This window comes from Chelonoidis abingdonii, chromosome 13, assembly GCF_003597395.2.
Source record: "Chelonoidis abingdonii isolate Lonesome George chromosome 13, CheloAbing_2.0, whole genome shotgun sequence".
NCBI classification, from domain to species: domain Eukaryota; kingdom Metazoa; phylum Chordata; order Testudines; family Testudinidae; genus Chelonoidis; species Chelonoidis abingdonii.
In genome coordinates, this window is record NC_133781.1 from 22,151,771 (window position 1) to 22,178,746 (window position 26,976).

A 26,976-nucleotide genomic window follows, 5' to 3' on the forward strand; every position below is an offset into this window, starting at 1 on the left:
AGGTGAGAGGGGAATTTTTTTTTTTTTTATATTTTGCCATATATTAGTGAAATATAGTAATTTTACAATCCATAAGCATAAGCTAGAAAAAAATATGACAATCTATAGAATGATTAATAATTCTCAATTCTCAACTACGCTGTGATTTATGCCCACTGGAAGGCCCATTTACGCAGCTTGAAGAAAGTAAAAGGACCTCAGTGTAAATTAAAGTTCAGCCCCCTGTTTTAAAGTGTTGTCTTATGATTGTCTGTAACAGAAATGTGGTATGTCTCTATGTTTGCAGAAGGTTGCATATCAAGCGGCTGCTCCCATCGACATAGTACTGCCTCTTGCAGAGGTGGAGTTATTAAGCCAACAGGAAAGCTCTCCCCCATCGATTAAGAGCGTCTTCACCAGACGCACTACAGCTGCATAGGTGCATCTGTGCTGATTTAAATTTGTAAACCTGCCCTCAGTATCACAGCTAAATACACAGTGGAAGAGATTGTTTAACATAACTAGTTAATACATGGTGGAAGAGATTGTTTAACATAACTAGTTAACATATAGTCGAAGGGACAACTCAAGCCGAAGAGGCCCAATAAAACCTCTTCAGTAATAGGAGAAAAAAGGGTTAGAGATCGTTGTAATAAGCCATAAACCCAATGTTTATATTAAGACCATGATTTTTAGCATCTAGTAAAGTTATGAATTTCAGCATCTAGGCTTGTCTTTGAAGGTGTTGTTCAGGTTTCCTTGGAGTATGAGGACAGAGAGGTCAGAGCGATGGCTTTGTAAAAAGTGTTCACCCATAGGTGATACGGTGTTTTTGTCTTTTATCATTTTTCTGTGACAATTCATTCAAGAGCATAATGATTGTCTGGTTTCACCTGCATAGTTTTTGTTGGGGCATATAGAGCACTGGCATATAGTGTTGTGATAGGCATAGGACCTGGGGATCTTGAAAAGCGTGTTGTGGGAGGTATTGATCATTGTAGCAGCAGTGGAGATGCATCTACAGGTTTTGCATTCAGTTATTTGTATTTGTTATTCAGGCAGAGTCTGGTGCTGCTTTGAGTTGGTGTGTCTTGGTCTGTGAGAAGCTTGCTTCTGATGATGAGCATGGAGAGGTTGGGGAGGAGGTGTTTGAAGGCCAAAAGAGGGGGTTGGGAAAGATTTCTTGCAGGGTATAGTCCCCCATTGAGTAAGGGCTGGAATTGCTAAATGAAACCCTGAATGGGTTTCAGTGTGAGGTAGTACGTGACAACTAGGGTTGTGTGGTTGGAGAGGGAGGGTTTGGGGTTTGTTTTTTTTTCCTCCCCTGTATTGAAACAGGTTCTCTAGGGGTATTTGGGTGGCCTGTTCCATGATGCAATGTTTACCTTCAAAAGATGAGCCTATCACCCACCAACCCCCCTTTTTTGTCCTATGACTACAGACATGTTAATGAGCCACTTCAGTTTAGAAGGTCCTTTAGAATATGTGTTAACTACTTATGCTAAACAATCTGTTCCACCTGAGTCCCTTTTCCAGACCTGATCTGTGCAGCTCAAAAGCTTGTCTCTCTCACCAACAGAAGCTGGTCCAATGAAAGATATTATCTCACCCACTTTGTTTCTCTAGTATCTTGGGACTAACATGGCTGCAATACTGCAAAAAGCAGATAATGTTCTTATTATTCGTACAGTTCTCTTCTGCCTCCAATGATGGATGAAGTTAGGGCTAGTCTACACTGGCAACGTTAAAGCTGCAGCAGCACTTTAATGTGGCTTGTGTAGCCACAGCAGAGTGCTGGGATAGAGCTCTCCTAGCGCTCTAAAAAATAGACCTCCACGAGTGGCGTGGCTCCCAGCACTGATGCACTGACTGCACTGCTGCTTTACAGCGCTGAAACTTGCTGCACTCGGGGTGTTGTTTTTTCACACCCCGAGCAAGAAAGTTGCAATGCTGTAAAGTGCCAGCGTAGACAAGCCCTTAGTCTCTCCTCCCTTGTTCAGATCAGTCTGATTCAGGAGTGCCTGAAAAGTCCTTGGTGTAGCTCTGAAGGGTGATTTCTTTGAATACAAATTAATTGAGCTCAGAGATGCTTTAACTGGTAGAGAAACTTCCCATAGTCAGGTTGGTATTCTATGCTGGAAAAACTGTTGTCTGTGGTTTATTTTTATAGCAAATTCATTCCTGTTGTAATGCCACCGACATCTTATCTATCTTATCTTGTCAGAGCTTTTATACTGACTCGCATCACTATAGAAACTGAACGATTTCAGCTGATGAATTTCAATTCAGAGATGGATTCTTTGTCAGCAATATTTCCATAATTTGTGTTTTACAAATGTTAAGTTCCTTTAACACCTGTGATAGACAGACACGTGTTCATTCCATATTTGAGAAATTTGTTGTGAACGTTCAAGTCATTGAAATTTGGTATAATCTACGTCAGCAGGATATAGTACCTGTCATGTTGTGATTCTAATCCTGCTATTTGTTCTATTCATTCAGAGCAGTTTACCTGCATGGGAACCATATTAATTCCAGAAGGATTTGGTGTCAACACAAGGGGTCTACCCACAGTGAGAAAAATATCAGGATTAGGGCCATAGAGTGGTTAAAGGCAAATTCTAGTATGTTTTAAAGAAGTGCTAACCAACCAATTGAACTTAAGTATTGTGTAGTCAGAGTCCATAGCTATTTTATTATTCATTTCACTTATAAGTGAAAGGCTAAACAAGTGACTGACTGAGGTTCTCATGCTCGCTCAAGCCATCATGGAAATCAGACATATAGTGGCTATGTTATCCTTTGTCTTACTTGCAAGGTAGCAAAGCAAAAAGTCTGAATCTAAAAACAAACAGCCTGCAGCACAGGCAAACAAATCAGACAGAATGGGGTGATCGGCTTCTTTCACAACTGAAAAAAAAAATATTATATAAAAATGGAACAGCTAGACTAGGTGAGCTATGCTTGAGATTCCTGTAGGACAGGACAAGAAATAATGGGCTGAAATTGCAACAAGGGAGATTTAGGTTAGACATTAGGAAAAATTCCTAACTGTAAGAGTAGTTAAGCACAGGAACAAATTGCCAAGGGAGGTTGTGGAATCTCTGTTACTGGAGGTTTTTAAGAACAGGTTAGACAAAGACCTGTCACGGATGGTCTAGTTAATACTTAGTTCCCTGCACTGAGGCAGGACTGGACTAGATGACTTTGAATCCTACATTTCTATGATTCTGTGGTTGACAGGCAATTAATAACACAGCGTTTATTAAAAATGAATAGTATATAATTGAGTGCTTGAAAAAATTGGTCAGCATATTTTTCCCTCAAAGCAGCTACAGTAGTGAGTCTGGTGCATCCATAGCTTTTCTGCATGGTGACAATTTTTGAATGTTTGATACTGATTTATAGAACCAAATTGTTGAATATAGTATTGATTGTTTCTTTGTGCCTTTTGAAATCTAGCACACACAAGACGTTCTTTCATTGCATAATTATTACCAATGGAAACTACTAATTTACAGATTAAACATATTGGACCAGGCAGAAAGTCTGGCCAGCCTTGACTGTTTCTTAAATTAATAAGTTCAAAAGTACGTGTTAAACTGTTGCAATTAAAAAATTGTTTCAGTTGCATCTTCATCAATAATCAATACAGAATGCCACACTTGGATTCTTTATTGTTACTGTTTAGGATGGACGACTGAAGCCTGGAGACCAGCTTGTATCCATAAACAAGGAGTCAATGATTGGAGTCTCCTATGAAGAAGCAAAAAGTATAATCAACAGAACAAAGCTGAGGTAATTATTGTACTACAACAGCTAAACCTCCAAAGTGAAATCTTGTACAAGTTTTCTTTTGTGTAGTTTGAAATATTTTGTGAAATGTATTTGAAGTAAGAAGATAAGTTCATGCCTCTGAAATATTAAATACTCATATTATTATAAAAAAACTCAAATATGTTACTAATATAAGTGATGCAAAATTATTAAGAAAATTTACTAGCTCAGTCACAAATGTTTCTCACCTGTCTTTCACTTTCATAACTTATGATGAGGAATAAAATAAAAACAAGTGTCAAAAAAATTCTTACCCCATGAGGCTTGGACAAGTAGAATTTTGCAAGGCTGCTTTATCATTTTATGTACAGTGTTGCATATAATGTATGTAAACCATTTATTTTTAAATTTAGATCTGAATCTGCCTGGGAGATCGCTTTTATCAGACAAAGAGTTTTTCCCAGTTATTTTGAAAATCCTCAAAGTCCTGGCAGTCTCTTGACATCTTCTGCTGGATGTGGACAACAACAGACACTACTCGCATTTAATCTTTCACCTCCTAATGAGAATCCAGCTTCAAAGGTGCCCACACCTTACACTGTGAGTACAGTCTTGTCTCTTGTTTTAAGATAAGCCAAATAAGAGATTAATTTTCTAAATTAAAGAAATCCTATTGCAACTTTTTTCCATATTTCAGTATTAGATTAATGGCATGTATTTACCATTCCAGTAAGTTTAAGTGATTGGACCCTTCCTCAGAACATGAATTTTCCTAGGGTATTCCTTGGAGCTTTCTGGTAGATGTGTAAGATCTCTCTAGAATCAACAGTACTGGCCAGTGGAATGAGAATATTAACTGAAATCATTAGTTGATTGGTCATCTCACTTCTCAATTAAATCTTAATTGAGATCCTAGATTGTCAAATTCTTCTTTTGAAAAAATAAATAATATCTAACCATTTCCATTTTATATTTCAGATATGGAGGAGATTTTGAATATTAGTAAATAGTGAAGAAGAATAATCTACTATTTAAAGATATTTTTTACAGTGCTTATTACCATAACATAGGGGTTTATAGACAACTTAAACCGCAAAATGAGAATTATGTGAAGCCATGTACAATTGTTGAAATTAGAAAACACTGTCATTTTTTCAGGGCTAAAATCAAACAGAAAATAAGCTCCTTACACCATACCAAAACAAAGCCAGAAAACCTAAACCATATAAAAAAGATTTCGAACCTTGTTCCTTGCTGGGCTGCCAGCTACCTGTGCCTATTTGCTTTATTTGCACGTATCTTTTGTGGTACATGGTATATCTGTATCGTTTGCTAGTGTGGAGTTGCACACTAACTTGTGTTAGTGGACGTTTCTCCTCTGTGTGAAATGTGTTTTTCTCCCTGACTTTAGGAGACTCTTGACAAGTTCCTTCAAGAAAAAAGAAGTTTTTTTAAATAATAAATTTTTACACCTTATGGTAATAATAGAGTTTGGAGAGGGAATATAGACTACTATAAATTTTTGTTTAGAACTATGTTGTTTTATCACATTGAAGGAAAAATATAAACATTTTAATGACTGTAGCACATCGTTAGTGCAGATGAAACTATTTTAGTGTGTGATGGTGTGAAAGTTTTGAAAACCAGGGAAAGCTAGCTATTTTAGAACAGCCCTCTGTTTTCTGTCTTTTTTTAAAAATACATTTAATTTATAGTTCTTTTTAGAGGTGAACAAAATATTCTATTTGAATAAGCTGGAATTATAAAGTTATTTTTTAGTCTATGTAGTCAAAGGAATTGGTTCCCCTGTGTCCATATTTGAAATAGGTGCCTTTGTATTCCTTTTCAGAAACATCCTGTGTAGAGCGCAACCACACTTTTTTGGTGTTCATTGTCATGGTTATTCTGCAGATAACGAACTTCAGACACTAGAAAATATTACCATGTTTGTTACATTGCTATTATGTAGTGCTCAATTTGTATACACTTACGGCTCTGCCAGAGGGACAGAACCTTTCAGCTATAGCTTACCAGGTCAAGTTCAGCTGTGGTCCGTAATGACCCACTGTTCTTTGACAGTTGTTCAGCAGCCCATACCTAATGACTTTGGTATCAGTCCATTTCCCTGTTCCATTTTGAACTAATGCTCCATCTGCCAATAGTCTTGGCAAAGAGGCAAAAATTGGATACACCATGAAAGGCAGTCACTTTTGCAACATCACCAGCATTAAAATTCAGATGCAGAAAACAAAATGAGGGGAAAACAAGCCCTGTAAAACAACCAGAGCAGTGTTTCACTGCTATAGTGTTTCACTGCTATAGAAGTTTTTCTAGTATGTTACATGATTTACAATATACTGGACCCTATTAAATATGTGGCAAAGTGGCCCTCTTCTGTTTCAGCACTAGGTTTGACACTTTTAGTACAAACCTCATCAGTAATGATCTATAATAAGTTTTCTAATAGAATGTCTCATTTATGGGCTTTTTATTAAAATATCTACGTAATAAAAATAACATATGCTTTCTGAATTGAAAATAACTCTTTAAAAGCTGTAAAATCATCAGTGTGGGCTACACCTCAGACAGAGCAAGTTTACATTGGCTTCAATTACTTTTTAAATAGTACCATATAAAAAGTACTCTGTAGTGCTTAGGCACAGTGAGTATACCACAGTAGCCTTTACATTCTGAATATCATTGCTTTTTATGGTGCCTGTAAGAGTTTAAATGCAACATTGGGTTTTGGCTTCACTGTTCTTCCAGTATTGTTTTAATCTACCCAGCCACCCATTTTTTTAAAGGTTAACATATGTTTCTAGTCTGGTCTTTGACCTACTTTAGCAAATGTCATTTCATGACTTCTGATTTTCTTTCATAGATGAAAACAGGATTTAAGAAAAGAGAACAGTCTCCAATTACTTCTGCAGACAGCAGCCCTGCTGATGTGTCTGCTACTGGTAAATGCTTATTTAATTTTTTTTCTCTTATTTTTTGCAATTACTCTTCCATCGAAAGTAGTACACAATGTGATTTACTAGGCTTTAAGGAAGGGTATATGGGCCATTTTTCTAGCAGTGTATGAAAAGCTAAGATGAATGGATTGTTCAACAATCCCTGTCAAATATAGTTTACGTTGGACAGTTTCTTGGACAAATAGTTGAAACTAAACAAAGACGAATGATCATAACGTTTCAGTACAGCAATAATAATCAATAGATTCAGTTGAAGCCAGATAGTGAAGACTCACATATAAATCAAGACTAGGTTGCCATAGAAACAGTGCTTTCTCAGTTTGATAAAATGCTGTAGAAGTATATTGTGCGTGTGTGTATGTATACGCACACACACACACACACATATTAAGGAGGGCAGGGGGTTTTTTTATTTTAGGAACAAAAATAATTGTTAAAGTGGCTTATATGTGATAATCATATTGATCATATCTCTAGGTATATATTTTGGAGGTGCTGAAGGAAAAATAATCAGAGATCTGATCTTTCGCAACAACTAGATCTGATTTGACAGTGAAAAATCCCTCAGTGAGATTATTTGTATAGTATTTATGAACAATGAAAATGCAGAGGCGTGACATATACACTTAGGTTGGTGTCAAGTATGGCTACGCTAATGGTTGTGCTCTGTACTGCTATGCAGTAGACCTGGAGCCTTCTTACCACTCAGTTGGTACAAATGGGAGCAGTATGTTCATTACATCTGCCTCTCTAATTGATCAGTCCACATGACCAAGAACTCCAATCTAATTTGTCAAGAGAGGAAGGACCAACCCAAAGGACCATAGTGTCACTCTACTGACATTTAGCTAAATTGCTCTAGGGATTAACGTGGCCCATAACAGATATCCTAATTCCAAATGAAGCAGTCTGATTGGGATCTTGACCAATTTTGCATAAGTAGAGAGATTCCCTAAGGGGTTAACTGGCTGAATAGCAACTTTTGGAATTGGAGCGGTCACAGAATTACATACAGGTTGAGTTAAATAATCAGACCTCTTGATCATCTTGCTCATGAAAACTACCATGACTAGATTAGATCAGAAGCATTACAAGACAAAGGCTCCTCTGACCAACCATTTAGGGCTTCTTATTTAGTTAAAAGAAGGGGGTACATGTGAGCTGAGCCACATCTTTTCAGGATCCAGACTTCTCAAACCAATGTATTTTTAAATGACAGATCTATGCAAGAGACAAAATACCCTGGTTGGGAGCTTAATAGGGATGGAAATATCCCCTTCCCTCCCTGCTTGAAACGGTCGGGCCCTGTGTCTATTTTGATCACAGTTAAAGATCGTGGACATATGTGGTAAAGTCATCCTTCCCCTACCCCATTCATAAAATATGGGGAAAAAATGCAGCCATCCTAAGGGGTTGGCTTAGTGAGCATAATGAGTAATTATGGGTCTAAGGGCACATTCTTCAGGATTGACACATACAGTTTAGTTGTAGCCATGTTGGTCCCAGGATATTAGAGAGACAAGGTGGATGAGATAATCTTTTATTGGATCAACTTCTGTTGGCGAGAAAGACACGTGTTTGAGTTTACAGAGAACTTCTTCAATGATGAATAGCCTTGTGGGAACTTGAGAGCTTGTCCTCTCACCAGCAGAAGTTGGTTCAGTAAAAGATATTACCTCACTCACTTTGTGGCTCTCTATCGTGCAGTTTAGTGAGGGCCAGATGCTCAGCTGGTGAAACTTCATTGGCTTCAATCCACAAATAGAACTGAATTCATTGGATTAGATCAGATGAAGTTAGTGACACTACATCAGTTTATACCAGCTGCGAATCTAGACCTCAGTTTTGGACATTTGTCCTTGTGTCTCCACCACAAAAAACTTAATTTGCCAAGAACAGTTCCCGTGGGAACTGATTCCCAATGATATTTTAAAAGGTACTAAGACGGCTACAGTGTATTACAACATAAACAAAGTGGCTCTACCAGTTCTTGTACAATTTATATTATACTATCCTGTATGCTATCTCTGGGCTTCCTTCGTTCCATTTTCATTTGACAACATGTCCTTGACTGAAACTGCTACTTTTGTCACACACCTCTTCTTCAACACTAACGTGAGACAAAGATCTAAGCTCTTGGATCGAAAAATCATCATAACTTTGAGACGTGCTTGAAAAAATTCATGCTTAAAGCCAGTGACCCAATAGTTTTGTGAGCTTGGTATCCACACACTGACTTCAGGAGAGCTCTGCCGATTTACTCTAGCTTTGGATGTAGCCTGCTGTCTTTAGAATTTAATATAGCATGCCAACAGTATTAGTGTTATAGGTTTCCAAAAAGATGTTTTGTTGAGCACATATGGAAAATATAAAATTAGTTTAAGCTTGGAAACAGATGTTTTGTGAATTACGAAATCCAGTTTTGTTTGTTTGTTTTGTTTTGATTCCGTGTTTTGGAGATGGTCCCAAGCTGCAGAGTCCTGAGGTTTTCAGATGCACATTTTGGTTTGAGCCCATCTCAGTCTCCTCCTTGATGAAATAATAAAATAGAAAGAAGAACTAATTAAGAACACTAGTTAATATGTGGTTGTTCCTCAGAATTTCAGCCTTTTAATGAGAAGTGTTTTGGATTCCTTTCCAAATTAGGGAATTTAATAACTTCACATTGATGAGCCTGTCCATAGCATGTCCCTCTTTGTACCTGGCCCTCTGCAAAAACTCAGCCAGTGGATGTATTGTTTGTTCTATTTTAAATAAAATGTTAGTGCATCTAAAATATAAGTGAAGCTACAAGTTCGCTGGAGTGCATATAGCCAGTAGTAAAAGGCCCTGAAGAGCCTCCTGCTATTTTCCTGGTGTACTGAGATGTTTCTCCAGAGAAAGCCAGAGCGCTCTGGCAAAGTTATAGTTGATTTTTCCTGTATTGTTTTCCCTGCAAAAGAAATCTGTAGGTGTGAAATCTTTTGTGTTATCTGCTTATAATTTTGGACTCAGTTTTCCTCAGAATTTATAGTTTGCACGTAAAGGAAAATAAACAACTGCATCCGAATCTTAATGTGTTAAGGCATTGTTTAAATTATGGAAAATTGTTACACTCTCATCTGAAAGGAGGGGCATGAGAGAAAGGGCTCAGTGGGTGGACGGCCCTGGAGAAGGGGAGTTTCCCATTCCCACTAGGCAAGAGGAGAAGCCAGAAGGGATTCACTCCAGGCAAGATCCCTAATTCAGCTCAGCCCCTCAGTGTCAAGAGATAATCCCTTCTCTTGACACAGTGCCTCCTGCTATTTCCTCAGAACCAACCAGTTCCTTAAATTAAACACCTGGAATTGACAGTTATGGAAAAGCTAACAAATGAGTGACATCTCTGAATTAATAAATGTTTTTCCCAGCCTGTTTCCAAAAGCACTCTGTATGTATTCCATGACAGAAGGTGGTGTCAGCCATGTTTTTCTGTTCCGACATGACCTCATGCTACATACTTTTGTTAATCTTCCCTCCTGTTACGATGATAATTATGAAATGGCTTAGCAGTGTCTATATTTCCCCTTTTGGGTATTTAATGAATATTTTAGTAATGTACCTTTTAGCATTTAAGAAAAACATCATAATAAACATTAGAGTTCATTCCTGCAATCATGTGATTAGCTGGAATTATTTTGAACAGCAGGACTTCAGAATACATTCTTCAGAGGGAAAAATCCAAATAAAATTCCAATGAATGTACAATCTGTTGTCTCTTAGCTGTTGCTTCCAACTGGACTGAAGATTATGGACCTCAAGAAAGGAAGATTTCTCTGAACCCCACTGTTCGTCTCAAAGCAGAGAAACTGGAGATGGTAAATAGCACTTAATATTGTTTTCTATTTTTTCCATAATTGGTGAATGTAAAAAGTCTAAAGAAAATGTCTAGCTTGACTACTGCATAAATAGGTAAAAAAGAACTGATTACTTCCCAAACATATAGCTCTTTCAGGCTCTTGTATACATATCTGACTTTACTTATTGGGCAAATAGTTAAAATAGCTGGTTGGGTCAACCCATTTAATTTTTAACCGATTTAATTTTTAACACCATTATTTGCTGAGCATCCTTTTGAAAGAGGATATTGAAAAGGAATTTCACTCACTTCTATCCATCCTTCCTTCCTTCGGGTTTTATACTGCCACCCATCCCTGTAGTTTGTGAGTGCCTCCCACATAAAATTGATAGCAATAGCAAAGTCCCTAGTGAACTTTGTGGAGTCTCTGGCACAAAATTATAGCTAAAACACTAAGAATATAAACAACGTGAAATAAAAGCTAGGTACGGAGGAAAGAACAAAGTGCCAAAGGCTCATAAATAGAAAAAATAAATCCATACATATGTCTTTTATTATTATTATTATTTTATTTATTAAAAGAAGGCAGGGAGTTAAAATTTAAGGAGAGAAATATTGAGATACCCACAAGAGTATATGAAGATATGATGAGGTGAAAGAAGATGAAAGAAACCAAAGAAATTGCCCCTACAAAGAAGTAACATCCTGGAGAAGATTCATGTGGGAAAAGTAAAAAAACAGATGAGAGAGATGCAGAAGGAAATAAGATGCACAGAAATACTGTAGAAGTGCAGATCAGTTACATACATTTTTGCTGAAACATGCAGTACATATTTAAATTGATTCTTTCATTTTCCCTGGCACTGTCAGCATGCAATAGTTTGATCTATCATTTTTATTTATCTTTCCTGCATGACATAGTATATTTCAGAAGGAAATACAAATGGGCATATTTTTACGAACATTTTTATTTGTTTCTTGTTTTGATCATAAAAAACAAGTGTCAATAAGGGGGTAAAAGATAAGGAACAATGTTCAAAGTAACAAAAATCTTCTAATTATGGTTTGGAGTTCATTTGAGAATGCTAGACTGCATTATAAGTTCAGTTGATCCCTTTCAACATTCCAGTAGAGACTACAGTAGAGGAGTCTGCAGTGTTAGCATTACTTTACCTTAAATAATACTCGGGTCATTGGAGCAAGAGGATCTAATTGTGAGTGGGAGGAAATGTAGCTATACAGTGAAAACTGTCTTCAGGTGATCAGCCAGGAGACCATTAAAATCATCTAGCTAATAATACATGGTAAAGATGAGGGGAAAAAAATCTCTTGGGTCCTCTTGTCCACGTCTCTACCACTGCAGAATTGAAGTTGATAGGTCAATATTAAGTGCATAAGTAGGTCCTTTTGATATGCTTAAAGTTAAGCACCTGCCTAGACATCTGGTACCCTGGCCTTTGAAGTAAGAGCCATCTTGCATGTTTCCCATATAAATTGATGGCCAGTTGACAGCTTGTAATTTATACATCAAGTTGAAAGATAACAGATTATAAGAATGAGGTGCATTAGTCTTCTTTATTCCAACCAACCTCCCTCCCTGTTTTAGTCTCTCTCCCGTTTAAAGATGCCTGATCCATCTTCTACCTCAGGGGTGGGCAAACTTTTTGGCGCGAGGGCCACATCAGAGTTGCAAAACGGTATGGAGGGTTGGGTAGGGAAGGCTATGCCACCCCAAACAGCCTGCCCTCTGCCCCCTCCCACTTACTACCCCCTGACTGCCCCCCTCAGAACCCCTGACCCATCCAACCCTCCCTGCTTCTTGTCCCCTGACCGCCCCCTCCCGGGACCCTCTGCCCCTATCTGCCTCCCTGGAACCCTCCTCCAGCCCCTTTCGGAATGTGGCCCCGTGAACATGGGCGGAGACTCAGGAGGAGCAGGGGCAGCCGTACAGCCAGAGAGAAGTGGCGGTTTCCCCTTCAAAGCACCACTTCTCTCTGGCTGGCTGCGCAGCTGCCCGGTGCTCCTCCTGAGCCCTTTGCCCGCGTTCCCCGCGCTCCTGCCACCCGCACCGCCTGCTCCCCTGCCCTCGCAGTGCAGCCCCTCCCCCCTGCGGGTGGTGCGCCAGTGCTGAGCTGCCCGAGTGCCTGGCCCTGGGTCTCTCTGTTGTTGGAAGGCCTGTGCCAGGGCACCCTGTGTTCACCGGAAAATCTGCCCCTGAGCCATGCCGCCTGGCCGGAGCCAGCCATGCGAGCTGAGGCTGTGGGGGAGGGGGGACAGCAGGGGAGGGGCCAGGACTGGCCAGGAGCTCAGGGGCCGGGCAGGACGGCCCCGTGGGCCAGATGTGGCCCGCAGGCCGTAGTTTACCCAGCTCTGTTCTATCTTATCCCTCCATACCTGAAAATATTCTGGAGAAATGAACATATGATGAATGTGGAAGTGCTCGGTAATAATTATGGGCCTGTAACGCAAAATCTGACTATATGTCCCAAGTTAGATGGCATGCTAAAATGGCGTGATAGATTTCCACTACTAGAAGAGTTCCAGATGGTTTCAACACTCTCACCTATAGAGGGAGACAGTAAGCAGACAAGGGATTACAAGCTGTTGAGACAGAATGGGTCTACCTACCAAACAAGGAAGCAGCTGTCAAACAGTTTTAGGGCAAAGGAAAACTTCATACATGGATTCTGAAACAAAGAAGTTATCAAACAATATAGAAATTGAACCCATGCACACACACAGTAGGTGGGGGCGTTTAAAAACGGCGCTGCCCTGAGAGAGGAAAATCTGAAACAGTCCCAAGGCAGATGGTCTAAGAAAAACAGCGGGGCATGCTGTCATCTGAAAGTTCCACTTTGGTCCTCAGTCCAGCCAGAGCACTTACATGCGTATTTGACTTTAAGTACAAACACAAGAAGTCCCTTTGTATGCAGTAGGATTGCTCGCATGTTTAAAGTATGCATGTTCTTGAGTGTTTTGTTGGGCCAGGCTTTAACCAGCAGGTCTTTTTCTTGAGCATTTTGCTTTTGTCATAAATTATTGTCTTGTGCTACAATCCAGAAACTATTTCCATGGTATTTACTTTATCTCAGCCATTTTAATAAAATTTAAAGGAAAACAGGCATGAGCAATGGGCTGTCCATTTAATGATGATTTATGATGATAAACATCTTTGTGTGGAATATTCAAAATTTTTGAACAAATGTCTTTAGAATATGAAATTTTTTATCATTCATTAATTGAGAAGTCCAAGCTTCAGTACAATCTAAAGGATTTAACTGATTATATTTCTGTCTTGAAAAAATAGTTACTCATTTTCATGTTTTGAAACCTGTATATCTTTTTGGTTCAGTTAACTACTTCTGCATATAACTTAATTTACATTAATATTTGGCTCTTTTTTGCATACTTTGTCTTTGATACAGCATTTGTGGACTGTTTACATGCCATTGAATGGTTTGTTTTGCAAATTATTATATCTGTATGCAATTTTCAGGTGTACTCTACCACTCCATTATTTTTAGTCCTCCCTACTTCCATTAACACTAAAAAGAAACCATTACCAGTTATATATATCAGCATTATCTTGTATGCTGTGTAATGTGTGCTGGGTTATTTACTTCTTTTTTTTAAACTCAGTCTTGTAAAAACTATTTGAGGTACACAAACTAATAATTCCCCATGAGTCAAAAATACTAGCACCAGATTTCATTTAACTTGACAAAAAATCAAATAAATACGAAATCTGTGAGTGAAAGCAAATGCTGAAACTTGATATGAAATAATTCTTTGTGCTGAAGATCCGAGTAAGTCAAAATAGGGATATTGTGTAGAACCATGGCCATAAGTGTGGCAACTGATTCCTGTTTTCCTTCATTGGTCTAGTATAGTCAGAGTTTCTTCAGCGTCAGGTAGGTTCTGATAGTTTTGTAAACCAACATTTACATACTATGGTGATGACAATAATATAAATGTGGTGATAGTTCTAACCTTAATGTTTTCAGACCAAAATATGATAATCTTGGAAAAGTTATACACCAGTAGTACATATTAATAAAGACAAACTACACTCAGGAGTCACCAGAGCCCATTCTGTCATCTTTCATAGACTCATAGACTCATAGGTCAGAAGGGACCAATATGATCATCTAGTCTGACCTCCTGCACAAGGCAGGCCACAAAACCCTGCCCATACACATTTATAACAACCCCGAACCCATGACTGAGTTATTGAAATCCTCAAAATTGAGATTTGAAGACCTCAAGCTGCAGGGAATCCCCAGCAAGCGACCCATGCCCCACGCTGCAGAGGAAGGCGAAAAACCTCCAGGGCCCCTGCCAATCCGCCCTGGAGGAAAATTCCTTCCCGACCCCAAATATGGCGATCAGCTAAACCCTGAGCATGTGGGCAAGACTCACCAGCCAGCACCCAAGAAAGAATTCTCTGCAGTAACTCAGTTCCCATCCCATCCAACATCCCCTCACAGACCATTGAGCAGACTTATCTGCCGATAATCCAAAATCAATTGCCCAAATTAAACTATCCCATCATAACATCCCCTCCATATACTTATCAAGCTTAGTCTTAAAGCCAGATAAGTCTTTTGCCCCCACTACTTCCCTCGGAAGGCCGTTCCAGAACTTCACTCCCCTAATGGTTAGAAACCTTCGTCTAATTTCAAGTCTAAACTTCCTAATATCCAGTTTGTACCCATTCGTCCTCGTGCCTACATTAGTACTAAACTTAAATAATTCCTCTCCCTCCCTAACGTTAATCCCCTGATATATTTATATAGAGCAAGCATATCCCCCCGGAGCCTTCTTTTGGCCAGGCTAAACAAGCCAAGCTCTTTGTCTCCTTTCATAAGGCAGATTTTCCATTCCTCGGATCATCCTAGTAGCCCGTCTCTGAACCTGTTCCAGTTTGAATTCATCCTTCTTAAACATGGGACACCAGAACTGCACACAATATTCCAAGTGGGGTCTCACCAGCGCCGTATATAACGGCACTAACACCTCCTTCTCCTTGCTGGAAATACCTCGCCTGATGCATCCTAAAACCGCATTTGCTTTTTTAACAGCCATATCACATTGGCGGCTCATAGTCATCCTGCTATCAACCAATACCCCAAGGTCCTTCTCCTCCTCCGTCGTTTCCAACTGATGCGTCCCCAACGTATATCTAAAATTCTTATTATTAATCCCTAAGTGCATGACCTTGCACTTTTCACTATTATATTTCATCCTATTACTATTACTCCAGTGTACAAGGTGGTCCAGATCTTCCTGAATAGTATCCCGGTCCTTCTCTCCGTGTTAGCAATACCCCCCAGCTTCGTGTCATCCGCAAACTTTATTAACACATTCCCGCTCTTTGTGCCAAGGTCAGTAATAAATAGGTTAAATAAGATCGGTCCCAAAACCGATCCTTGAGGGACTCCGCTAGTAACCTCCTTCCAGCCTGACAGTTCACCCTTCAGTACGACCCGCTGGAGTCTCCCCTTTAACCAGTTCCTTATCCACCTTACAACTTTCACATTCATCCCCATCTTTTCCAATTTAACTAACAGTTCCCCATGCGGAACCGTGTCAAACGCCTTACTGAAATCGAGGTAAATTAGATCTACCGCATTTCCTTTGTCTAAGTAATCCGTCACCTTCTCAAAGAAGGAGATCAGGTTGGTTTGGCACGATCTACCTTTAGTAAATCCATGTTGCAATTCGTCCCAATTACCATTGACCTCAATGTCCTTAACTACTTTCTCCCTTAAAATTTTTTCCAAGACCTTACACACGACAGACGTCAAGCTAACAGGCCTATAATTACCCGGATCACTTTTATTCCCTTTCTTAAAAATAGGAACTACGTTAGCAATTCTCCAGTCGTACGGCACAACCCCGAGTTTACCGATTGCTTAAAAATTCTCGCTAACGGGCTCGCAATTTCACGCGCCAGTTCCTTTAATATCCTCGGGTGGAGATTGTCCGGTCCCTCCGATTTTGTCCCATTAAGCTGTTCAAGTTGGCCTCTACCTCAGATGCGGTAATATCCACCTCCATATCCACATTCCCGTTTGTCATCCCTCCATCGTCCCTAAACTCCTCACTAGTCTTATTAAAGACCGAGGCAAAGTACTTTATTTAGATATTGGGCCATGCCCTAGGTTATCCTTAACCTCCGTTCCATCCTCAGTGTATAGCGGCCCCACTTCTTCTTTCTTTGTTTTCTTCTTATTTATGTGGCTGTAGAACCTTTTACTATTGGTTTTGATTCCCTTCGCAAGGTCCAGTTCTACGCGGCTTTTAGCCTTCCTCACTTTATCCCTACACGTTCTGACCTCACTAAGGTAGCTTCCCTTGCTAATCCCGCCTTTCTTCCACTCCCTGTAAGCTTTCTGCTTTTTCCTAATCCCCTCTCTGAGTTGCTTGCTCATCCAGCTCGGCCTACAACTCCCGCCCATGTTTTTTTTCCCCTTTCTTGGGATGCAGGCTTCCGACAGTTTCCGCAGCTGCGACTTAAAGCAATTCAGGCCCTCCGCATTTAAATCCAGAAGTTCCTCCGTCCAATCCACTTCCCTAACTAATTTCTTAAACTCTTTAAAATTAACCCTCGAGAAGTCGAAAACCCTAATCCCAGATCTACGTTTGTTTATCCTTCCATCTAATTTGAATTGAATCAGCTCATGATCACTCGAACCAAGGTTGTCCCCTACCACCATTTCTTCTACGAGGTCCTCACTACTCACCAAACCAAATCTAAAATGGCATCCCCTCTCGTAGGTACTTCAACTACTTGATGAAGAAATCCATCCGCTATCACATCCAGAAAAATCTGACCCCTATTATTCTTGCAACAGCATCGTCCTCCAGTCTATATCCGGGAAGTTGAAGTCTCCCATAATCAACACATTTCCCCTTAGTGTTTACTTACTTCAATTAAAGACATTAAAGAGGTCTCTTATCCATATACCATAAATTCAGACACAGATCCCCGGCGGGTTCTGTAGCACACCCCAAGGACTATCTCAGGGGAAGCTCTAAGTAGCTTTTTTACCCCAGCGGATTTTGTACCACGCAGAACCAGAAACTCCCGTCTTATAATATTCCATTCACTTCTTACAGACAGACTCCGTCTTATCTATTCCATCACTTCTTATTTCATTACAGTTCACCCCATCATTGATGTACAAGGCTACTCCACCACCTTTGCCTTTCTTCCTGTCTTTTCTAAACAGCACTTATTTATCTGTCTTTGAGGAAGTTTAAGAAACAGTGACCACACAAGACACAACTTGTTAGTGAAGGAGAGCGATAATGAAAAGGCCTTTTTCCCCATTTGAGGCAGAGATCTCTAATCCCTATTTTTTAAAAAAAAATAACTCTTTGTCTTCTAGGCACTAAATTATCTTGGGATTCAGCCCACAGACGAACAGCAGCGAGTCCTAAGGCACCAACTACAGAAAGATGCTAAAGGGACAGTGTCTTTTGGAGGTAACCATTTGCAGAGTGCCCTGGAAAATAATGTAACATAGAAGCAGAGAGCTTATAATATCAGTTTATGTATTTTCAGTTATAATAACCTTCCCATCAATGTGAGTTATTACTATAATAAAAACAATTTTCCGTGGTGAGGCGAGATCGTGATTTTACTATTTAACAATGAACTTACAATTCTGGAACTAGCCATCTGTAATGGAAATCAGATTCCTCCTTTATGAAGAGCCGTTTTAGCTCACTAGACCTTGAGTGCACTGTGCTCTCACTTATACTAATGAATTTTCAACTTTGCCTTGAAAATAGGGTATTATTATTAAGTCTGAGGGTTTTTTAAATGAAAATGGTTTTAGTCTTTAAGAAATCACTGCTTTCTTTCAAAAATAAAAGCACAAAGTATCTATAGCAAATTCGTTTTTGCAAACTACTTAATTCTAAACAATATTCCTTGTACAATAGTTTCCTAAGAAATAGTCATGAGATTAAAGCATGCAGTGTCATTTTAGCTGCTACTAATTTAGGCATCACAAACCTTAGAAGTTAACTATTTTTCTTCTCTAAATTTCTTAAAAATTAAAATGGGCTTCAAATCAATTAATAAAAATATAAGTATACATTTCTTTATTTTTAAACTGCATAATAAATCAAAGGAATTGTGTGTCAGGTCTCCAGTTTATGTCATCCAGCTGTTCTTAAAATGATCTCTTGAATAACCTAAAACAAAATTAATTTTTCTAATTCTTGATCTCAGCAACTGAATTGTAGAATTTCTAGTATCTGCTGCTCCATAATTTAGGCTGTCAGACCAGCACCTTACACAAGCACGGCATTAATTTTTAATAGTTGTTGCAAACAGTTTTAAACTAGGGAAAAACAAACTGACTCCTATAAAATTTGTGCCACAGACTACAGTAACTAAACTCTGTTTTAGATTTTGTTCAGGTTGCAAGAAATCTGTTCTGTTTGCAGTTGGATGAAGCAGGTGGTGGCCAAAGACCTATAACATTTGGTGCCAGTGAAATTGCCAATTTATTAGATTCACAGGTAAAGTATCTGCTGGAACTCAGTAGTATTTATCTATTGTGAAGAATAAGTTAACAAAGGTTAATTTACTTAAAACTATTCCAATTCTTGGACAAATTTTTCAAAGAGTTTCATATCATGGTTTTCTTTAAAGTAACCTAGTTCCTAAGAAGCCTTGTTAAAGCAACCTAGTTTGCAGGAAGCAATTCACATAAATATGTTGTGAATTGGTATGAGTGGATAACAGTATTTTATTGATGGGACTGCTGATTGCTTTCTGCAGTGTGAGTAATAAACAGTTATGTGGCACGGTCATTTGGACCTTTATTGCACTTGGAAATCACTTTATTTTAGAGGTAATTTTTAAGAATAGAACCCCGATGGGATAGAAATATTGAATGTAATTTATTCTTTATCTGAGATAAAATAGGAGGTGGAAGATAGTCAGATTTATTGGCACTGTTTTCTGAGAAATTTTAGTGAATAATTTTTGTTAATCCATTTTAGCAAAGCAAGTTATTATTTTTCGTTGCTAGAAAACCTGTGACTAGAGCTGGTCAGAAAATGTCAGTTAAAAATTATTATTATTATTTTTTGTTCCAAACTGAAAGTTTTCATATTTGGTTGCCGAAAACCTACAATATTTTGGAGAAACAAATTGCATTTTCATTAATTTGTAATGGCTAAAAAAAGTTCCTTATCAGTTCTACTTGTGATTTTCTTTTAACAATACTGTGTTGTTAAAGAGATCAAGCATTGTGATAGATGCATTTAACCAAATATTAGTTTCTATTAATTTGCCCCTTTTTTCATATTTTAATTCATACAGCTTGTATCCTGTGATTCTTTGGAAATGGATGATGTGGAAAGACTTAAAAGAGAAAGAAATGAAGCTTTAAAAGAAATAAGTAAATTGAAGGTAATATTTAATTCTGATCACTTTAAAAAAATGAAATAATCCATTTAAGGAAAGATAGCATTTAACCTGAATTTGAATTGTATGTGTATAGCATAAAAAGTATCAGTATGAGAGAGTAGTATTCACTGGTATCCAAAGGGCATATGCATATTATGTGTTTATACAGAAATTGACTTTTACTCCCTATACTGAATGCCTGTGCTTTTTTCTAGCCTGAATGTCAGGGGAAATTAGACTAGAGACATTTCACAGAAGTGCATTGTGTGTATGTGATTTATCTGATCTATTTAGAAATTTATATGGCCCCAATCATCACAATATCTGATCACCTTTTAGTATTTATGAAATATGCCAGATTGGCAGAATCGGAGACTTAGTCATCTATCTTCAAAACAAGTACAGCAAAGAGGCAGTAGCAGTGCAAACTTTCCCCAGTCGTGACCTGCCAGCAGGGCTGGTGCAAGGATGTTTTGCGCCCTAGGCGAAACTTCCACCTTGTGCCCGTGCCCTGAGGCGCCCCCCCATGGCAGCTCCCCGCCCTCCGCCTTGAGACACCCCCCCCACCCCAGCTAATCCCTGCCCCGCCTTCTCCCCAAGCACGCCATGGCTGCTTCATTTCTACTGCCTCCCAGGCTTGCAGTGCCTAAGCTGATTAGCGCCGCAAGCCTGGGAGGCGGGAGAAGTGAAGCAGCCACAGCGTGCTCAAGGAGGAGGAGGGGCAGGGGTGAGCTGGGGTAGTTAGTTCCCTAGCGTGCCGCCTCCCCCCGCCCTTTCTTGCTGCAGGCAGCCCTCCCCACGCTCCCCTGCCCCACATCTCTCTGCCTAAATGCCGGCGGCGACCAAGGCAGCCGAAGATCCGGCCGCCACGGTCGCTGCTGAAGAAAATGGCGCCCCCCCAAATCCTGGTGCGCTAGGCGACTGCCTAGGTCACCTAAATGGTTGCACCGGCCCCGCCTGCCTGTATACCTTAACCTAACCTGGAAATCCCATCTGTGGGGTAAAAGACAAGCTCAATCTCTGTACTCATTCTCAGTTATGACTACTATCTAGCGTGACAACTAGTGGGAGTTGTGGTGGTTTTTGTGATGTAGACAACTGTCCATTGGTAAGTGAACCAGACTCATTCCACATAGGGCAATGAGCATTTGTCAACTTCTTGCCACTAGTTACTTGAGCTGGATTGGAATTAGCAATCTAAGAATATAGAGAGAGCACTATATAGCCTACTATGAATCTTTCAGGCTATCCAAATGCCATAACACCATATTGGTTAAATATGTGAACATTTTTTCTAATCTCTTAATAAAAGTCTGTGTCAACAAATAAAAAGCCCTCACTTATCAGATGAACAAGTAATTTGTTTATTTTGATTTTAATTCTTAGTTGAATCAGTACAAAGTAAATAATGTTTTGGAGATCTATTATTCAGACTTCAGTTCAAGAAAGCATTCCTGTTCATGCCAGGATATAGGAATGTGCTTAACTTCCATTGAAGTCAATGGGATTTAAGCACATACTTCAAGAAAAATATATGCTTAAGAGTTTTCCTGAACCAAGGCACATGTTAGCATTACCAGCTTTCTTTCTAAAACCAGCAGGTATTGAGTGCTACCCTTAATCAGTCATCCAGAACTCACCTAGCATTTGATCCTGAATGAACCAAGGACTTCTTGGGATGGGAGCTGAGGATTCTCAGTGCCTTGCAGGAATCTCTCAGCACCTTACCCTTTTAGTGCGAAGATCTTCAGATTTGTTTGACTCTCATGTCACCCTCACTTGCCTCTCGCACGTACACACCATAGAAGAATTCATCACATTAATAAATTAATCTTAAATCTGTTTGTTTGTTCCATTCTCTCCTATTTGTTGTGTTTAACCTCAGCCGTGTTATTCTCTTAAAAGGCTTTTTGTGGTAGCAAGATGGCGCCTTAAGTCAAAATTTATCTTATTTGATCACTTCTGGAAGCGCTTTGCTCTTCTTCCCATTTAACTAGTCTAAAAAAGAAATACCTGTCCGGGATGTCATCATCTCTATTTTTTTAAAAAATAGGTGATGCTCATTTTAGCATATGGATTAGCTGGAAATAATTTTTGTTTTGCTATTTCTATAATATTCTGTTTTTAAAGGTATGTCAAGGGCACCCAGAGCTTCATTTTAGACCAAAATAAAAATAAATAAATAAATAAATTTGAAATAGCCAGTCTGTTCGAGAAGCACATTCCTCTTTTAAGCCAGTTTAATCAACAGATCTTCTTATTTCCTAGATACTAAGGATATAAGGAACTGAGCAATACTTAAGATATTTTAATTTCTAATCTTAAATCAGCATTAGAAAAAAGAACCTACCGTAAATTCTGTTTTTTATTATAGGCATAGCGTGAACTTTTATGGGCATACTGTTTCTCACTCAGTAATTTAAATTTCAGTATTTCCCACCCAACCTAGTAGTATCATTGATGTTCCTGAATGACTGACAGTAAGCAGTCTTAATTTGCACAATAGTAGGGCAACATACAGCTGATGTCCTTTTAACAACATTAGACATAAAGTGTCCCCTGGACTTCTACAATCAATTTCTGAGTTATTGTCTTTCCTGTATACTAATACTCTGATATTTTAATTTGTGTCTCTAACTTGTTTCAACCTTTGTAATTTTTTCAATTTAGTTACACTCATGTTGGATACTACAGAAAAGTTCTGATTGGGTATACTTAAGAGAAAATACTCAGATGGTTACAGATTCTTAGAAATCAGAGAAAGAAATGAACTCTAATATTGGGTCATTTAGGATACTGTCCTACAAAGTGCTGAGTGCTTTTAACTGCCCATTAACTTCTGTGTTGAAGGCACTCAGCAAGTTGTAGTATCCCAGGTATTCAGCATGCATTCTCCTTTTCTTTAAAAAAAATCTTGATTATTCTTAGTAATACCACTTTCTTGCACTAATAATCCTTCTCCCTTCAAATATTTGTAGATTGTTATGATATCTCCACCCCCACTAAATTGTTAGTTCTTTTAATCTCTGCTCAGTGCCAGCCTCCCCAGGTTTTTGATAATTTTTGCTACCTTCCTCAGGTTCGTTTAGTGGTCTGATTTTTCATATATGCTGAGTCACAGTACTGTGGAATTCAGTGGGATGGGAAGGGTGTTCTAATGGATGGGACTCTGAATTGGAGCTCATGAAACCAGAGTTCAGTTCCCAGCTTGGCTACAGAGTTCCTGTGTGACTTTGGACAAAGACTTAGTCTGCCCTGTGACTCAGTTCTCCATCTGGAAAATGGAGATTATTCCTTCCTACTTCAGAGTGGTGTTGTGAGGATAAAATTCATTAATGATTGCGAGGCATTTTGGTATGATGATGGCCATACAAATAGATAGATTTTGAAGATCCTCATCTCTGAAAATCAGTCCGTTTACTTTGCTTGTAATAAGGTGCCCAGAATTACAGGTGTGGCTTCAGCGGGAGTATTGTGCACAAAGGGTTTGCTAGACCAGGTCCCATGTTTACTACTTTTAACAGCTTCTGCCATGATTTCCATATTGTTGCCATTACTCTTCCACAACTTTCCATGACAAAACTACTGTCCTCATTATTCCACTAGGGGCCTCATCCTGAGAGGTGCCAAGTACTTGAAATTCATTTAACAAGTCTCACATTGGGAGTTGCAAATGCTCAGTATCTCTGAGGGTCATTTCCCATCTGTAAAATGGGGATAATACTTCCATCCTCCCATTTTAGGAGTATATTGCCTCATTAGAAAGTCACTGTAAGTCCTACAGTGCTTAGTACATTGAACCCCAGTCTCATTTGATGCTTATTGGTGCTACCAGCTACCACAGTACGGAAAATATTATAATAGAACACACATTTTTTTAAAACAGATTTGAATGAAGTTTTTGAAAGTTTTCCATCAGGATGATGTTAGGCTATTAACATATAGTTTTTAGATGTCAGTGGGCAGGAATGACAACCAAAGAAACCATTGTCCTTGAAGTGTTGGCCTCGTGCAGTAAACTAGGTCAGTTTAATATTTATTCATTTGACTGCCACATAAATGAAATGCAAAGAAGGTACTAAGAGCTAACGTGTTTCCTGAAGGGGGAAAGAGAGGCATTTCAGTGTGTGTTCATCATAGGCGTTACAGGCTATACAGTGTGTGACTACTACTACTAAAAATACGTAATGTTCTTCTAACCTCTTCATTTTATCTCTTCTTTTTAATTATTTTAAGTGCACCACTGCATGTGGAAGGTGCTCTATTGGCAGCCCAAGAGACTGAAGTTCTGCCACTATACAGGAAGTGACCTCATCCTTGTTTGTGGGGACCACTGGTGGGCTAGAAAAAGTGGATCATTCTCTTTGCTGAACCTACCAATGCGTGCTAATTTGAAGACAGATTTTTTATGACAGGCACTGTACAATAGGAACTGAGTGGAACTACCAGTTCGTTTCACACAAGCCACATAAAAACTGTCAGATAGGACCAAATCTCATTACTTACTTATCTGATCTGAATTTCAACCAGTTAGCTATAGGCCAATCAATTAGTATCCTGATAGCAGTCTCCTGAATCATCTGTTCTTGCTCAGCTTACCTTTTTAAGTGTTTCTGTGTGATCCCAGATAAGACTTTGTGTGTATAGGCCAGTTCCTCACTGGTGTAAATCATCATAGTTCTATTAACTTTACTGGAGCAAAACTGATTTACACAAACCCAGGATCTTATAGCCATCATGGCTCAACACAGAAAATTATTAAGAGTCTGAATAATAGTCCATTTGGTCAGTAAATGAATGGAAGACTTCCGTGAGCTTTGGATCATGCCCTTAGCTACTCCCTTTGGTGCATTGCAGACATTACTAGATCTCTGTACACTTACCACTATTGTTTAAGAGAGAATCTTTTATTAAGTACAAGTTGAGGCGAATTTCTACTGACACTTTTCAGATTCAATATTGAGTCTCACATGGGAAAACTCAAAAGTGTTTAATTCACAGTACTGACAAATATTAAAAACATTTGGATACAAAAACAAATCTATACAGGAAAAGATTTAATTTCTACTGATGCATTAGGTTCCTTCCATTTCTTACCACATTTTTTATAGATTACCACATAGTTATATAACAGCTGCTATTATTAGATAATGGAAAAATGCCTCCATTAGAGGATTTTTTGAGATGTTTGCTCACGATAATAAGGGCATCTTTCAGGCTATATATACCTATGGCTTAGTATTTATATATATATTATTGGCAAAAGAATATTGGGTAAAGATATGGCAGAATATCATAAATATGTCCAGCTCGTCATCTCTATGATTTCTACACAACAAAGTCTTTACAAGATTTTACCTGACACCAGAGTGCCTACAGAAAAGCTGTTTTGCTAACCATAGCAAATGCTGTAGATACCACATATTACAGTTAATATTGGTGCAATATATCCAAAGGTCTCTTCGCAGTTCTGAACACAAAGATCTGTTCATCTGCAAAAATCTATCTACTGGAATTGGTAGAAGAACAGTTTCCCTAAGAAAAGCCAGAAAATGGAGACTGACATCTCTGTTAGTGGCAAAACAACTAATTCTCTGAAAATGGAAATGGCAAAACAACTAATTCTCTGAAAATGGAAATCTAAACACCTCCAGTGTTTTCAGAATGGTTGAAAAAATGATCAAAGATTTAATGGAAAAATAACTTTACATATATTACACAATAGTGGTAAATGAAGTAAAATTTGGAGGATGTTTGTATTGTTTTCTTAAAAAATTAAATAGAGTTTTAAAGCAATGTCTACAAATCAATACAATAAATTACATTGTGTTTTCTAAATATAGTCTTATGCCTCACAGAGGTTTGCCAAAGCTATAAAAAAAACCCCTTTGTCTAAAGGAATAAATGAACGACAAAATCACTAGACTATCTAAAAAATTAACCTCTAGAGCAGTGACACTCAGTTAGTTCTACCCGTAGGCCAATTTTAGACTTTTACAACAAGAGGTGGGCCATTGCCATAGAAGGCTAACAAAATAAAAAATTCAGCTGCCACTCAATAAAGGACTTGATTGCAACATAAGTATTAGTGTTTCTATCTTTTAAAAAAGTTTATAAATCAACATTATTACCTGTGCTTTGGTTTCCAAATGGGCAGGGGACATGAGAGAGCAGCACTGCCCCCCATCTATCTCCATTGTTCTCTTAGTGCGAGTGCGATGGGGAGAGTGTTAATTTTCTTCCCTGCCTGAAGCATCATTGCTCCCATATACAGAGGAGGCAATCCCCACCACCTGAACCTGGATCGCTCTGCTCTATTCCCAGGTTGGGGTACCTGCCTGACTGGAATCCCGGGGGGTGGAGGAGAGCACCCACCCTTCACGGAAGGGGATCCAGGATCAGGCCCAGTTCTCACTTCCTCCTGGGACAGGTCCACTGCATGGGACAGAATAAGCAGGGGGCTGCAGCAGCTGGGATCGGAGGCATCATGGCGGGGTCAGTGCCCTCTGGCCGGAGCACAGAGCTGATGCATCTTGAGCACCCCACTCAGACTGCTCTGTGCACCTGATCTGCCTCCCATGGTGGAGCCCTGCCAGAGGGCCTCCCTTCTGCCCCAGTGCCCAGCTCTCCCTGCTGTGCTCTGGGTGCACAGTCACATCCCCAGTTCCTGACGCCTCACCTCTCTCCTCGCTGCCAGGCCTGGGTCTCTGAGCCTTCCAGGGTGCTGTGGATTTCTCATATGAGCCTCCCTAGAAGCCAAGTGGGCACTGTCAGGCGGTGGTGTCATAAGTAGATAGGTAAGGGTTAATTTTCCTTTACTGTAAAGGGTTTACAAAGGGAACCAAACACCTGACCAGAGGACCAATCAGGAAACCGGATTTTCAAAAGTAAGGGTGGGAACCTCTGGAGGTTTTTGGCTTTTTTTCTGGTCTTTGTGTTTCTCCCAGCTATGGAGGAAACAGCTTTCCTGCTAACTCCTATTTCTTTCTAATATT

General features: G+C 39.2%; 1 protein-coding gene across 8 annotated transcripts in view; it reads left to right on the top strand.

Annotated features, from left to right (window-relative positions):
- STXBP4 (syntaxin binding protein 4) overlaps positions 1-26,976 on the top strand; it is a 144,155-nt gene that overhangs the window by 33,032 nt on the left and 84,147 nt on the right. For all 8 annotated transcript variants that reach the window (XM_075071836.1, XM_032805690.2, XM_075071838.1 and 5 more), the window contains 7 exons: positions 3,671-3,777; positions 4,170-4,356; positions 6,638-6,716; positions 10,473-10,567; positions 17,943-18,039; positions 18,974-19,086; positions 19,895-19,984. In XM_075071836.1, coding sequence (XP_074927937.1) covers positions 3,671-3,777; positions 4,170-4,356; positions 6,638-6,716; positions 10,473-10,567; positions 17,943-18,039; positions 18,974-19,086; positions 19,895-19,984 — 768 coding nt within the window. The remainder of the gene's footprint in view (positions 1-3,670; positions 3,778-4,169; positions 4,357-6,637; positions 6,717-10,472; positions 10,568-17,942; positions 18,040-18,973; positions 19,087-19,894; positions 19,985-26,976) is intronic.